At 35.8% G+C, this 16,932-nt stretch overlaps 1 protein-coding gene across 1 annotated transcript in view; it reads left to right on the forward strand.

Annotated features, from left to right (window-relative positions):
- SEC63 (SEC63 homolog, protein translocation regulator) overlaps positions 1-16,932 on the forward strand; it is a 60,741-nt gene that overhangs the window by 19,679 nt on the left and 24,130 nt on the right. The window contains exons 4-9 of the mRNA XM_029962768.1: positions 3,515-3,627; positions 6,236-6,297; positions 9,366-9,424; positions 10,133-10,183; positions 12,737-12,845; positions 15,358-15,452. Of these exons, the coding sequence (XP_029818628.1) occupies positions 3,596-3,627; positions 6,236-6,297; positions 9,366-9,424; positions 10,133-10,183; positions 12,737-12,845; positions 15,358-15,452 (408 nt within the window). The 5' untranslated portion in view covers positions 3,515-3,595. The remainder of the gene's footprint in view (positions 1-3,514; positions 3,628-6,235; positions 6,298-9,365; positions 9,425-10,132; positions 10,184-12,736; positions 12,846-15,357; positions 15,453-16,932) is intronic.

Genomic DNA, 16,932 nt, shown 5'->3' on the forward strand with positions numbered 1-16,932 from the left:
ATTATGGGGGTTTTTGCCTATATCTGTACTAATTTATAATTTTTGTATCTAGCTCCTTCAAAATTCTAATAACCTAATACAGTGAGGTGATTTATTTTAATCTATTTTGAATCTTATTCTGATGTTGTTTTCCTCTCTTGGTACAAGAAAACAAAACAAAACAACAATTCTACTTCATATGACCTGTGAAAAATCTTCTCAATAGCCAGTTTTAGGGGTGCTGAAAAAACTGTATAAAAAGAATGTGAATTCATTTAATTTACAGTTGTTGTACAGCAATATTTCTCTTCTAAATGAGAAGTTTCACTGAAGAGTGTTGGTGATGCACATTTTGATGTAGTAAAGGTTACCTTGAATCTTGCTTGTATCTGTGAATGCAAACAACAAATTCTAACTAGTGATATACCAGCCAATAGGTTTATTTAACTGGGAAAAAAAAAAAGACATAATGCTTAATTAGAAAACAGATGCAGAGCTTTATTTATATTGAAGGACTGACTCAAAATGGATATAAAAAATTACATATCCCAAGGAGACAAATAGACCTTCTAAACAGCTCTCAAAGTCTTGTTTAATCTAGTCAAACTCTTCATCTTAACCGCAATACCTCGAGCAAATTCTCTTCTTATGTTAATTATTTCCTGATCCTAAGCTCCTCTTTTGAATAACAGTAGAATCATCTTTTCAATTCTGAAGTCTGAGGTATGTTTCACTCTCAAGTCTAAGGAAGAGCACTTGTGGAAACAGCTCAACACAAGAATATGAATGAACTTTGAATGTACCTGTTTTGATTAAACTTGATGTATACTGTTAGTGTGAGAGAGCTTAATATGTATATAAACATTAACAAATACATCTCTTGCCATTAGTGATGTGGCTTGTCAGCATAGAAAAGCAGTACCTTATGCTACAAAAGCCATTATAGCTGATAAGTAGTCTGTAGCCTGTTCTTAGCTAGACAGGTCTAACACCTACCTACCATGTCTAGAGGCAAGTTATTTAAATTCAACCCCTGCTCAGTTCCTCCATGACTGACTGATTGCTGACTTGAGTTCTCTCACTGATGCACAGGAAGGAACAAGATAAATTTTTAGTGTTGAGTGGTATCTGTGGGACACATGGAGTTTAAATGTATGTATATCTGGGTTAAGTTTGATTAAACAAACCAGACTAGGGATTAGGTCATCAGAGGATTTTCCTTTGTCATTTTGGCAAATTTCTACAAATAACAGCCCAGAGGGCAAAAAGGTATGTATGTAGTGAATTATAACTTCCTGTTTATTAATGAAAACCTGTACTCGTGCGCAAGGCAAGTGCAGCTTGCGCAGAGAAAGAAGACAATATTGGAATGTCTCAAGAATGGCAGGATGGAGCATACTGTCATAAGGACAAGCTGAATGAAAGCCAGAGATGTTACAAGGGGAATGAATAGATGGGTTTGAAGATAGATAGTTGAAGTAGGCCTCAGAATAAGAGTCTGACATCCCAGCGCGTCTTATGTATTTCTTGCTGTCAGGTGATATCTGTTAAATCCTCTTGAAAAACTTTTAATTCAAACTACATGAAAATTAGCAACTTTCATTTGTTACCATATGAATGGAACCTTTAGAGTCATTGCCAACCCTCTTGATAAAGTGATACAAATGTTGAAGTGTTGTTAAGATAATGAAAATGTTAGTTGTAAAAAAAAAAAAGGCAGCAAAACCCTCCCCAAACTTAAAGAAATGAAAAGGTTGCAGATTCAAGCACTTTAAAGTTTTGATACGCAGTAATTAATTTGCTTCTTTGCATTCACACTCTGGTCAAGATTAGTTTTTTTATTTTATGTTAGCATATCAGTTTATAACAAGAAACTATTTTTTCTCCAGAAGATAACCACAACACGGACAAAGTCCAGATAATGTCCATATACCTTATTTTGTATATAATAACATCTCTTTCTTTTGAACATGTATAGCTCTTTTTGAAGCACATCACTTAAATTAACTAATACATAAACCACTCAGATATTATTACTGATTTATTTAATAAATATCTGTACTGCAGTTTAGAGATGAGATCCAAGGCATAAAGATGAAGCTCAAAAGTGATTATAATTTTGATTCTCTAAGTAAGAAAATTGACGCATTACATTTTTCTTTTTTTTTGTGAGTAGTTAATATAGGGATGCTCTGTGTTCCAAGCAGAGTGCTGACTGACGCTGACTGTCCTAGGCTACTAAGCATTTCTGTAAGTCAGGCCTAATCTCTGTAACCTAGCTTTTGAAAATGAGGAGTAAGCAATTAGTGATAGAAAACTTGTCATCAGCTCATCAGGGAAGCACCCTCTGTGTCAGAGAGAGAAAAAATTAGTTTTGTTTTTTTTTGTAGACAGCATTCATGTGAGCTATGAAAACCCATCTCTACTCAACCAACTTGATTTCACCCCCCCCTACTGTCCAGCTTCTGCTGCTCATCTGGCATTCTTCATCTAGTCTTGAAATGCCTGTTTTTACTTGAAGTCTAATTTATTATGGAGTAAATTCATCCTGTGCATTAAATGAGGCAGGCATGCTGTTGAAAAATAGTGTTCAAATATGATAGACAGGCTGCATAAAGTGAGATAAAGCAACAGCAAGTGAAGCCTCAGGGTAGTTTAATTCCTGGTTTAAATTTATTGAAATAGTACCATCATCTGTAAATAACTTCTTGTGTGTTTATTATGCAGTTAATGTCAGCATACTAGGCTTCTCTACCACAAAAAATTGAAAAGTCACCACGGCAGTGGTTCTATGTTAGCAGATAAAGTTTCTTCTAATATGTTATTATAAAGTTTTGTGGGTTTTCTTGAGTAGTGAAGTTCACAGTCCAAGCTGAAAGTTAACACACAGGGGATTGTGTTGGTAGCATTTAACAACGTGCTGTAGTAGAGTAAAAATCGATCTTTCTCAGGTATAGGTAATGTATTCCCTTTGTTCAAGAAGTTAGAAATAATTGATGGGTAAGATGATTCTAGTCAAAGGCATTCTTAAGCAGCAGGGAAACCCACTGTTCCTGGTAACTGACAGATTTATTTCTGCAGGCAAGCTGCAAGTGAACCATCATACTTGATCTATGAACTCTTGCTTAAATAGAAGAACTCTTGCTTAAATATTCTCACTGCAAGTGAGAATTCCTCGTATTCATGAATATGTTTTAGGGAAGATAAGATTTGTCGAACAGATAAGAAGTCCTTCCTTTTTTCTATAGATGGATGAGCAAAATAATCTGGAAAAACCCCATACCCAGTCATCTGAATGTCTTTTTTTAGACTGTGACTTCTATCCTGATTTAAAAATATAATGAGTATAGGAATGTTATTAGAAAAAATAATATAATAATGTTTTCATGAAATATGTATATAGTTTCATGATCCTATATTAGAACATAATTCTTTTATTCAGAGAAATAATGTGCAGTGTGTGTTACGATTACATATATAAGAATGGATTTTATTTAAGATATTTATTAATAAACTTAAACCTTTCCTTTTTAAGGGAGCAAGTATATCAGAAATTAAGAAACAGTACCGTGCACTATCGCTAAAATACCATCCAGATAAAGGAGGAGATGAAGTTATGTTCATGAGGATTGCTAAGGCCTATGCGGCGTAAGTTTCTTTTTTGCTCATAAAAAAATGGGAATGTAATATTACGGGGAGGGAATCCTTTGTGATAATAGCAAGGATGGACGAAGCAGACAGGAAAAAGTATATTTGGATATGGAATGCAAGTCAAAACATGTCTCAGTTAGTTCAGTGCGTGTTTCTCTGTACCTGTTAGGAAGGATAATTTGTTTTGAAACTGTCAGAATGCTATAAGGTGTTTCATCTTTGTTTCAAACTTCTGTGTCAGCTAGGAAAAAATGTTTCCAATGCAACACATGTTAAATCTTAAAGATGACAAAGAACAAAATGGGTGTTATGGTTTTTAACCAACCAAACCCGTTGCAGCAGTTTTGAAGCAATGCTTAGAAAATAAATACACTGTTCATTTCATCTGGTGATAAAGCCAAGGAGTGACAGACAGCATTTTAACTCTGTTCCCATCTAGTGACAAAGATGTTTCATTCTGACTCAGTTTTCTCTCATCTTACCCATCTCCCGTTCCATTTGCACTTGCCTTACAGTCCTGATTTTTTATATGGTGACTGTTTCACATTACCTGTGTAGTTCTTAAAAGCTGAATCCTTGAATCTTCTTTTCCTCTTAGAGTATTTTTTGGTCTTGTGTCTACTTACAGCTTTTTTTTTTTTTTACTATCTGAAAGAAGATATCTTATATTAGAATTTGGTATAAAGGAAATCTCTCTTTATTGATTTTTTTTTTTTTTTTCCCATGATCAAGATGTGGTTTGGGTTTTGTAATGCTGTTCATACATGGAATGTCAATACAGCTTTATAATCTTTTCTAGTCTAAATGATCATCTGTCAGAGTCCAGTAGTCTCTGCTCAGGTTCTTTTAGATATTCCACATGTGGAACGTTTAATATCAAATTTGCTTAGAAGACAGTTAATGTGATACGCGATCTCTGACTTAGTGGAGCGATAGATTTATGTTGTGTCTTTAGTATATTTTAGTATATTTTTCAAGTTAGACTTTGCAAAATACAGGAATTTCAATACACGGTTCAATCACGGTACCAATGTGATTCCAATTACCAGTGTCATACATTCACTGTCACAATGCTGGGTGTCCCCAGGTGATGGGAAGGCATGTGTGGGTTGAGCCTGTTGTTGTCTTCAAAACTCTTGTGCTAGTTGTCTAGTTTTTAGACTCTGTTGGGCTGAGCCAGGTGTGTACTCCCCCCTTGCTGGTCTCTCAAACTTGAGGAGACATTCATACTTTTTTAACGTACTTGAAGAAATATGTTGATAGGTGTTTTGTCTAAAACAAAGGCCACCTTTGTGTCCCCTTTGTGCTGAGATTGAGTCAGCTTCTTTGTAGCAAGCTGTGCTGAATCACTGTGGTCACTCAGTGGCACGGCACACTGCCCTTGCCCATCCCTCTGAGCCTTCTTCCATTGTAGGGATTCAATGGGTCAGTCACATCATCGAGAACCTAGGAAGTTGCTGATTTCTGCTTTGAAGTCAGTTGTCTGTGTGGCTGACCTTATTGAGAGTCCTGTTTGGGGCAAGGTGAGAAGGAGAACCAACACCATGCTCACTTGAGCAGTTTTGAAATCATATTTCTGCTTAAACACATCTGTAATCACTATGAAAGTCTCTTCAATAGTAAATTCTGGTATGACTTTCTGAACTCCTGAAACATTTAAATTATTTGCTTTGCAAGCTAGCACTCAAATGCTTGGTGCTACTGTTTGATACTTTGAAGGCCAGTGCAAGGGCTGTGGTGGAGGCATACCTTGAAGTAAATGATGGTGAAGTTCCTAAGCCATGCTGTCTTGAAAGAATATAAAATTTACCCATGAAATGAGTCTGATTGTCAACAAATGTGAGACTCAGAAGTGATCAGCCTGGTTCATTCACTGGGTTTCTTCCATGAGACAAAATCTTCCATATAGCAGATGCATAGTATTTTGTTTTCTAAAGCAATATTCTTCCTTCTAGTAACAGGGATTCTGTTGAGATGGCATACTATTGCCAAGAAACTGGCATTCCAGAACAGGCACAGAAACTGGAAGATTTAGAATGTAGTGTCTTGTTTAAGAAGAGAGAATTAAATTATGCAACGAGGGAGTCCCAGGGGGAAAAAAAACCAAAACCCAAGAACCAAACACATGTTGTCAAAGGCTAACAGTGTAGAATACAATCATTAAAGGCCCATACGGACCACTTGTGCTCTGTCAATTAATCTTTCATATTCACCTTCCTTCCAAAAACCCCAGAACATTTCCAACCTCTGTTGTCTTTCAGAATTTGCTATACTGTAACCTGGCATCAAAAAGTGCTCTTTGCTGATGAGTATGCACTCACTCTCCTGAAAGGGAGGTGTGATTGTTCTGTTTCCTGCACATGCATCTTGCGTGTCTGATTTCTTTTCCTGTCAGACTGATAAAAGAATTTGCCTGTGTATTATGAAGGAATACAGTAGTATTGTTTCATATTAGATTTCACACAGAAAATAGCAAAATCTGTTTAGCTTGCCCAGCCATCTGAAAAGAATAGTACAAATAGCACATTTTAAAGTTTCTGTATGTTAATGATTTAGAGAAGTATCTTTACTTCTGTACTAACTTTATATCTCTTCTCGTAACTAGTTTAACTGATGAAGAATCACGAAAAAATTGGGAAGAATTTGGTAATCCAGATGGACCACAAGGTAAGAATTATGAATGATAAATTTTATATATTGAGAGCTAATATCTGATCAGTTGATTAGTATTCAGTTCTTTATATGGTTATATATGATAACTTTCTCCTGTGATTTGAAGCAATGCATCTTATCAATACTTTACTTGTCAAACTGGCTCTGGGGTGGTGGTGGCATGGAAAAACAGGAAAGAGTTTGCTTTCATATTTCTCAAATTTCATATTATGTTAAAAAGAGAAGGGTTATTTTTTGACTACTTGGCTACAGTAGGTATCTAGAGAGACTTGCCAATGTTCATGGAGGTATAAGCAAAAAATGGAATAATACTTACCAGACACTTGTCAATTTTAAACCTTTCTTGGTATTTATGACCAAATATTATAGATGTATATTGAAAAATAAACAACTAGCAATAATGCAATGAACACGCTTTGAAGGGATGTACATTGAAATAAATACTGTATGCACATTGGCCTTCCATTTACTGAAAGCAGTACTATTTGAGTGCCTGTGCCTCCTTCATCTTGAGGAGTTGAGGTGATTATCCCATTGTAGATTGTTCCTGGGCAGGTAGCTACATTAAAATAATCCTGATGATGGTGCGTTGAAGTTGTACAGTAGGTGATCCAAAATAAAACAATTTAAGACTGAAAGTTAGTAGTTTTTTTCCCTGTTTGCAGTTGCCTGAGTTGCTTATAAAACATTTTTGTGACTGTTGTTTAAGTGGCTATTACAAGCAAAATTGAAACCTGCCATTTGTTAGGGCAGGCTTCCATAGATCTGTGCTGTTGATGCCCTATAGTTTGAGGGGCTAAGTGTTTAGTACGTATCTATGTGAGATGAGTTACAGCCAGCTTGGAAGTAGTAAATGGGATTTGTAACTTAATTATGAAATTATAATGAAGTGAGGGAACTCTGTGTTGTAAATTCTTCTTGTGAATTCTATCCATTCAACATGGGAAATTAATTTTTAAAGGAAAAAAAAACAGCCCCAGCCCTTGAACCAGTGTGTCAAAGAAACAAAAAAGAAATCTTCCCTCTCCCTTCAAAAAAACCAGCTCTGCCAACAGTCTGACAAAGGCATTTTTGATCGACTAAGGTGGTGGTTAACTTTCTGTAACCACTGTGTTTTGTAACATAGCAGGTTTCTTTCAGCTCCTAGCTTCTTGTGGTTCCCTAGCTGTGCAAGTAGGAGGTCTCTGTCCCTCTTGCTGCAAAATAAAAATAAAATCTTTTGTCAGAAATACTGTCTTAATATTAGCAAAATGGTACTTTAAGTTTTAGACCAGTATACGCACAAATAGCTTTCCTAGGACTTTTCTCAATGTTAAATTGTTTTTTACATCCACAAACTAATAACTTAATGTTGCCAAGGCATAGGATTTCAAGTTCAGCAGTATGTCAGCGTCCTTGAATGGACCTGAGGCTGTGACTTAAAAGAAAACTCTGCCAAAAGTTGAGAATTTAAAGGCATGAAGATGATTGTGCGATTGGCTCAGTGATTGTTTTCACAAACTTAAGGGACTTTGGATTCCCGGAGGGCAAAATTAAATGATACTTCGATAGGGCAGCAGTTCATACTGTGTGTGAAGCAGCCTCCTTTTCTGAAAACTCTGTCCCAGACTACAGTGAAATTAGAGTTCTCTGCTTTATTTCTAGACCTCTCATTACTGCTTCATCTGAAGAGTAGGAGAAGTCCCTTAAATTTTCTCTCTCCCTCCTCAATTCTGTAATGTTCTTTCTTTCAATGTCCCACTTGGAAATGTTGGGAGCTTTCTAATTTAATGAAATTCATATTCTCTTAATTTCTACATCTGTAGCATAAAAATCTGTATCCAAGCTCCATACTCTAGTTTTCTAGTTCTGTATAGTCAAAGAATGGATATGGTCCCTTACAGAGGTATTTCCTGGGATGAGATGAAGCACATCCTGGTGTTAGACACATCTAACCAAGTTAAATTTGGTACATCCCGCCTCTGTGCCTAGCAAAGAGGAACAGTGAGCAGTATTCCTCTCTGTCCAACTGTAACTTAATGTGGTAAATTCACTGGGAATTATTTTGTTGAACTGCTGTGCTTGAGATGTGGTTAAGTTTGTCAGATGTTTAATTTCAATCTCAACAAATTATAGTTTTCAATTTAATTATAAAACATTAGGCTTGTGCATAACAACTGTTTGTCTGAATTGATGGCTATCACGATCTGCTGGAAATAGTATCAGAATAGTATCTAAGTAAATAAGGATCCTAGTCTGTCCTTATTAAAGGCATTACTCCTCATTGATACCTGCTAGTACTGAGGAAAGCATGTTGTTTTCCTTTTAAGCAGATTCTAGAAATCTGTAGTCTTTTATTTTTTCTTCCACCCCTTCGTTTCATAGAACTTTCAGTATTGGGAAAGATAGTGTTTGCAAAATTTAATTTATTACCACTAAAGTGTCTGAAGACAAGCTATTTTATGCTATTCTGCATTCAGATCTGAATGCCACAGATGTTACTGTTGGAGAATCATGTCTTCCCCTTTGTGCAGCCTAACTCCTTTTGAATTGAAAAATGTTCCTTTCTCTTTCTTATCCATCACACAGAAATTTGAACTGACAGAGGGTTTTGTGTTTACAATTTACATCTTAACACACTTTCCTAAAGGTACAAACTAATAAAACTTCCCATAGAAGTCATTTACTCAGACCGTTTTCTTGTGTTTACTGAACTATATGTATTCAAACTGCTGAAAACTCTGCAATGTAAAACTCATAAATCTTTCAATCTGTGTAATCTTTTTTTTAAAATAGACAGACAATATTTATTAATATATATTTCACTGCAATATGTTAAGCTAAAATATTTGGTATTTCAGATGTTGTATTTAAGTCTTGTTATTTTATTGCATACTTGAGTGTGTTTCTAATAAGTTTCTTGATTTTGCTATATTTGTTAAATTTTTGCTTATTGAAGTGGTAAACATGAAGATTTTTTGTAGGTTGGTTGTTTTGTTTGTTTGTTTGTTTGTTAGGCATAATGTGACTTTAGCATTGTTCTTTAATATTTTATAGTGAATTTATTTTCTTTCATCCTGCAGCCACAAGCTTTGGTATAGCTTTGCCAGCTTGGATTGTGGATCAGAAAAATTCAATTTTGGTGAGTCAGCTTACTTAGCTTAGGATTTTAAGGTGAACTTTCAAGTGTTCACCTTAAAACGTTTGTGCCTCATACTGCACATTTTTAGTCTAAACACGTAGTTAATAATACTTTGGTCCAAATGCATATCTTTGAAGCAAATTTCAAGAGTCATAAGTATTAGAGTAGCTTAAATCTAATGTTTTAGAGTATTAATATGCTTGGAAGGGTCTTATTCCAATGATAATGAGGCTGTACTATGGTCACCCCTGTTACAAAGTGTGTGTTTGCTGTTGCAAGAAAACACACATGGAACTGTTTCCTAGGTTTCTGTAGTTGCATTTGGTTTGCTAGTGATGCTATAATCATACAGGGACTAAATGTTGTATCTGTTGCATTTGTTGCTCTAAGGTATTTGGCTTAACCATTTGATTTCTTCCTGTCCACTGCATCACAGTTTAGCTGCCAACTTTTTAATTATTAAAGAAACTGTCCTGAGACAATGCATGAATCATTTAAAAGATTACTCACACTAAACTGATACTCCTTATTTAAACCCTACCCATCTAATTATATTACTTGTAAGTTGTTCTTCAGAAATGATGACAGGTATTATGCAATAAACTTGCATTAATTTGTAGTAGGCTTGTGGTAATAATACTTGACTGTATTTTAGAATAAAGATTAAACAGGTACCTAATGCAGTGTATTTCTTATTTTTTCCTCTAGGTTTTGTTTGTATATGGATTAGCATTTATGGTTATTCTTCCAGTTGTTGTGGTAAGTATTATCTGATTAATATTCTACCCTCTGTAAGCAAGCAGTAAACAAAGCTGTCTTGGATATAGAGTTGCTAATTCTTGCCTTTCATGGAGGGAGAGTGCAAGTGAGCCTTTTTTTAATGCATGTGGTTTTTTTTATTGTGAAAAAAGTGTAACTACTGTAGAGTTTCCAGAAAAATGCAGTGCCACGATAGAGAGGGAGCTGCAGGGAAAATATTAGATATCACAAAAGTTACTTAGTTATGTAATCTGTCTTGTATCTTCTTTCATTCATCTGAAGAAAATTAATATGAGCGGATGAGCTCAAGAGGATATTCAGTGGTGTTACAGTAGAACCAAGACTGAGATGTCTGTAGCTGGTGGTGCTAGAATAATTACTGCATGTGGAACAGGTTGTTGATTTGATTTCTCCTGGCTGGCTTTGTTTTCATAACTTCAGTTTTTATTGATCTTCTGTACACCATGAGATGTCTGCCCTTGAGATTTCTTTGTGTGAGGAATCAATTGCTAGATGAGTGTTATTTCAGGGATTGGGTTTGCCCTACAGTACTGCTTTTGAACAGTGTTCCTTATCCAGTGATTGTGCATTTGGGGTATGGCATGAAGAAAGACTCAGAAAATTGACACCCAAAACCCTTCATGTTCTGGGGAAGAAGACTTGCATTTGAGAAAGTGTCCTGAGGTCTTGGCAGCTGCATGCATCAGTGTGTGCAGAAATTCAGCCAGACATTATCCCTTCACTTTGAGAGTCTTTCTGCGTAATTGAAGATTTAGTGTAGAAAATTGCTGAAATCACCACATTCAAGTTGTTGAATAAGATGTCTAAAATCCAGGGTGCAATGTCTACCTGTTTTTCATGTCTCTCCTTTTAGGTTTCAGTTGGTGTCTGTTGATGCTTTTTTGCATACATGTACTTTTAGTGATTTATACCAGGTTTATCGTAGCTCAAGTGAAAGTGAACATCCTTTGTGTTGGTACAAAGAAATGTTCTGAGCACAGAAAAAAAATTTGCCTCTTTCTGCCCCATACCAGATGTAGGATTCTACATTCAGACTTGTCACTGTAAATTTCTTTTATAGTCAGTGAAGAGGAATAGTCATTTTTATGGAGCAAGTTATTTTATCATTTCATTCTAAAGTAGACATACAAGATGATTCATGCTTTTAATGGGCCCCTTTCTCTTTTATGAATCAATAAAGAAGTGGAAGTTGATGACAATGTAGTCATCCTATAGTTGATAGACAACTAAAATAAAGTAAGGCTACTTGGACCCTTTGAATCCAGATCAACAAAAAGGAAAATACTGATATGTAGTTCTTTCCAGACCTCCACTGACCTAAATAATATTCTGTATATGAGGTAAGAGACATGAGCTACATCAGAAGCAGTTAGGGCAGCTTCTTTCATGTAGATTTGGACTAGCTGTAGTTACATTTTTCTTCCAATATCTGTGCTTAGACAAAAATTTGATATCTGTGGGATTGTAATCGAAATTTTTCTGCAGAAAAACTTCTTATGAAGTTGTGTACTGTTTTGTTTCAGGGTTCATCTATTCATAGAAGAATCAAACTTAATTTATTTAGAAGTTTGTGGGGAGCCAGTCTTATAACATTTCCTAAATAATTAAGTAGATTGCACAGTTCTTGCTATAGTTGCCTATTAAATTAATAGTAGTAAGCATCACTTACTATTTTAATGCTTGTTCTCTTCCCTTATGGTAAACTTAACAACAGATTGAGAAATATCTTCAAGGTTTTTTCTCATGTTAAGTGAGCTTTGGTTACAGGGAGAAGTTTAATAAACAGACTGCAGTTTATAACCCATCACACCATTTTTCTGAAAATATATTACAGAGTACAATCACTGTAGAGTGAGTTCCATAATTTCAGGCACTGGTGTAATGCTAGTTATTCAATTCTTGGAGTGTTGCTGAAGGTTTGGAAAACTTTTTCTGTCTATCTGAAGGCATATGGCTTAATTCTGAAAATGTACAGCAAGAGCACTGTGCTGCCTCCAGATTCCTCTTCTCAGAAGTGTTTTCTGATTAGATTATTTAAATTTTTTTTTCCAGATTTTCTCATAGTGAAATAAATCTCATATTTGTTCTTGGTTTGGCCTTGGTCTGACTAAAATGAGTTTGATTTGAATGCTGTGTTGCACTCTAAGGATTTACCATGTATATAGAGAGTGGTAAATCTTATGATGGTTTACTGATGATTTACTCTTTAGTGAGTTCACTAAAACAACATCAGAAATAACCAAAGCCGTGTATATGTGTGCAGCTTTATATCCTTGGGGGAATTCCCTAGGCTAGAGGTCATCCAAAAACATATAGCATCAGATTCTCTCAGATGAATTTATCACTGTGCTTTTAAAATTTGTGTCAGCAAATATTTTTTTTCATTTCCCTCTCCTTTCGGAAATTCGATTGGCCTTAACATTGGTAAAGTCAGTTGGGCTGAGTTACCTGACTGTCAACAGACATGAAGTCATCCAGTTTTGTGGTGTTTCCATATATCTGACCTCGACTTGTTCTTGTTGAATGTCTCAGGGTTCCTGGTGGTACCGATCAATACGATATAGTGGAGATCAGATTCTCATTCGGACAACTCAAATATATACATATTTTGTCTATAAAACACGGAACATGGACATGAAACGTAAGTAAAAGGCATCTTGCAATGCCAGTGTGTTCATCTGGAAATGTCAGTCTGCTGATTTTTAAATACTCCTACTTTATAAGCCTTTGTTAGGTTAAAATAATGGTTCTGGTTCTTCTAGAGTGTTTTTAAAACTTCATTTTGTTTCAGAGGAAGAGTACTCTCTAAGAAGACTTAAGTATTTGGGAGAGGGAGTTGTATAGATCTATATTTATGTCCATCTATACATTAAAAGAAAGAAAAAAGGATATTGCATGTTGGGAGAAACATGCTGACCTGCCCGTAGCCCTCAGTTACTATGTGGCCACTAGAAGCCAACCTCTATCTATGTGTTTTTTTCTGTTAGTGTAACAAAATAGGCTTTGGGAATTTTCTACGGGCTGTCAGAAAAAATTTATATTCATAAAGAATGAAATAGCATTTCTAGTTCTCTATTATTACTTGTTATATTAGAACTAAATTTCTGATTAAAAATTTTGCTATCAATTTCATGTTAATTTATTACTTGTTTGTAGTTTTCAATATACTTATTTTTCTTCTCTACTCACTTTTAAAGGAATTAAAAACCCCTTTTTCTGGGGAAATCTGTTGATGCATTATGTTGGTACAGAATTTTACCTTTCGATTTGGGGGCTGGTGTGGCCCTGAAGAATCAGCATAGTACTAGATAGTTCTAGATTGGATTTAACTAGATTGCTTGCTTAGAGCAATTGAAAAACAGAGTAGAAGAGTCCCCAAAACCTTCTAAAAAGGTTCATTAAAATATTTTCTTACTCCTTTGAATTGCACTGTTGTTCAACTTTAGATTTGCTGGAAGAGTGCTGAAATCTGCTCTTTGATACATCCTTTTCCTACTGAGCAGAAGTGCTTCACAGACAATCAAAGAGGTGTAGGAGATAAGAGTTTGGAAGTATATTAGCCTTCTACTCACAGCACACATAGATTATGTGTGGGATTAGTGCAGACCAGTTTATATTCTTTATTAATCTTATTCTTTATAATCTTATGCTTTTTTCTCTTTCCAGCTAGGTGAGAAAGGAGGAATTGGGAGAATAGGTGAGACGTTAGAAGCTTAGGGAGATCCCTTCAAACCTGGTCTCTTCTTTCTCCAAACTTCTTGTCAACAGTAGATTATTTCATGTTGAACCTTGCTCAGAACCATAGCTTCGAGGCTTGCCTTATCTCTCCTACAGATTTGGTTAAAAAGCCAACTCTAGGTTTAAGTGGCCTTATTTAAGGACTTAACACTTTCAGGTAGTCCTGGAATCAGAGGCAGGTCAGGTTTCTTTATACTGAGGTCTGTTGTGCAGCCTGAATTAAAAATGAGGTGCAGCTGAGGTGGCTTAGACAAACCACACAGTGATCAGGTAAGGCTTGGTTGTGAATTCCACAGTGGTGTGGTATCAGTGAAAAACTCAGGGCTTAAATCTGGGCAAATGTAGTCAAACTGGGCTAGTGAAATGGTGGGACAGACCTGCATGACTTGCCTTCTTTAAGGTATCTTTTCAGGCAAACTTTTTAAAATTTCCTTTCCTGAGGATCCACAGTTGTTGATCTTAAATAATAAGAAGATATTTATAGTTGTCTGAAACTCTTCAATATGCTTTGCTCAGGAAGTGAATAGATAATCGAGAGCGGAAATGAAAATTGATGCTCAGGGAACTTGACTCATTTTTAGTAGCTGGAATTCACTGGGCACTGCAAGTAGGCATAAATAACTTTGATTGCTCAGAAGAAAACTTGCTCAAAATTTAAGAAAGAAGCTTGAGTAAGTATTGCTGAAAATGTTATTTTAACTGGAGCAAATGATTCCCTGAGCTTTCTCTGACTGTCTATGGGTGAGCGGTCTTAGACGTTCATGAGCGGACTGATGTTACGATGGGACTAAAATACCCTGTTGTGTAGGACTTTTGTCTTAATTACGTGACAGATTGTTTTGAGTTAGTATGAATTTTCCTAATCACATTAGGAAAAGGGCAGTCCCTCATCCCTGTGCAATTTTTGGCAGGGATATTTACTGAACTGCTTTTCTAATAATTAAAAGAATTTTTTGGGGTGAATTTTCAATGCTTACTGAACAGAAAATTGAGTTGAAATTTTATCCTTTCTGCCTCCCCCTTCAGTACACATCATCATACTGCCGCAGACATATGGATTGCTGAGAGGAATGGTTCTGTGAGCATGCAGTAGTAGTAGTCAAACTGCTTTGCAGTGATGTCTGCTAGTCCTAAAGAAGCCTAATTTTGTTTTTGTGAAGACATTTAGTGTCAAATGCTGGACTTGATGCCATGCAAAATGGAGCATTGAGTGATCTCCTTTGTCTCGTGCCAGGCATTGATTCTTCTGTCCTTTGCCCTGTGGCAGTACTTACTGATCCACTAGAGAATGTGGGTATTCATGGTTGTTGGAGGAAGAGTGGGAGTAAGTTTTATGGCTGAAGGTTCTGAAGAATCAGTCGATGGCTTAGGATGCTGTTGACATTTTCTTTGTCTGACTCCAATTATCTTTGCAGGGCTTATCATGGTTTTAGCAGGGGCATCTGAATTTGATCCTCAGTACAATAAAGATGCAACGAGCAGACCAGCAGACAACATCTGGATACCACAGGTCAGTTATATCAGATGTTCAATAAATAACTGACCCCTTCAAGGGAAGAGGGAGATGGTGCTTCTAGGTGACCAGCTGACAGAATTCAAGTTCTCAAAGCATTAATTTTACTGAGATAAAACTGTATCCCTTTAGAAATAGGAATTAGAAGCTAGACTTGTCTTAAACTTTTTAAAAGAAAAGATAACATTAATTGGTACTAATGCTTATTTTAAATGGAATCAGTTTAGTATATAGACTGCTGGGTTCAGCTTTTGGGGAAGGGTAAACTAAATAAAAAATTAGAGTGTCAGTCCTTACAAATTTTGAGTACTGATATAAGGAGGTAATCACCCTTTGATAAGGTTCTTTTAAATCATTACCACAGATCTAGTTGAGTATGTTAATACTGAAATAAAATGATTATCCAATGTCTGAATTAATAATGTCTCGAAACATTATAAAGATTCCTCCATGAATGTCTGTTCCCCTCTGGTTTCCTTTTATATTCATTTCCACTTGGTGTTTCCAACAGCAATACCATAGTGCATACTGTGGCAAATAATTATTACTAGCAGAGTTTTAGGTAGTCTTATTTATCAGGAACTAACACTTGGCTTTTAAGAAGTTTAAAGCACAATATCCAAATGCTCCAATGAAAATGTTTTGAATTGGCAAAAGGAGGGGAGGTAGTCTCACAGATTTAACCTTTTATGCACACAATTGAATTTTCTTACTGTAAACATATTTTCATGACCTAAACATAAAGAAAATAGACCGAGATACCTCTTTACTTAGTTGTCTTGGTCTCTTTTACAAATTCTTTATGATGCTGTAGACTTGAAGAGTAGGAAATGGAAAGGTGAGGTTTTTCAGCAGTCGTGGCAAAAGATTGGAAAAGATCACCTTGATCATCAGTTCTTTTCCCATGCTGTTGCAAGCACTGGCATTTTGCAAGCCCTTTACATTTAATCATTCATTATTTAAAAGGCAGTCAAGTCTCCTATAACCATATCCTGCTGAGAAGCTGTTCCAGAACTTGCTGTTCTAGTGGTTAGGAGTCTTGTTTGTGACCAATTTATAGCCTTGGTTTCTATCATCACTATTCTGGAGTCAAAATGATTCTTGCTGTCTGTCCTCAATGCATCTATAGACAGAAGCAATAGTCCATTAGTTATCTTTTTGTCTTTATTTTGCTAAACTGGAAAAGCTGCTGTCTTTTATTCCCCTCTGTTCCAAAAGGCTCTTTATTTCCCTCCTCCTGCTGCATGCTGAAAGGGGTACTGTTCCCCGGCAGTATATTTCTAACTTTTACATTATTTTTAATTTGCTTAGAATTTTCCACAGTTTTCTATGTGAAGTCTTAGCAGTGCCTTAGTCAGTGGCATTGAATACTGTTCCTGTATTTCTGCAAGGAATAGCTTTCAGTATACTGTTGTCCACAACTGTTTCATATGGTGGTTAATACAATTAGAGCGGGATCTCAACATTTTCTGGATTT

Source organism: Manacus vitellinus, unplaced genomic scaffold, assembly GCF_001715985.3.
Source record: "Manacus vitellinus isolate BGI_N305 unplaced genomic scaffold, ASM171598v3 scaffold_4_pilon, whole genome shotgun sequence".
Classification (NCBI taxonomy): Eukaryota; Metazoa; Chordata; class Aves; order Passeriformes; family Pipridae; genus Manacus; species Manacus vitellinus.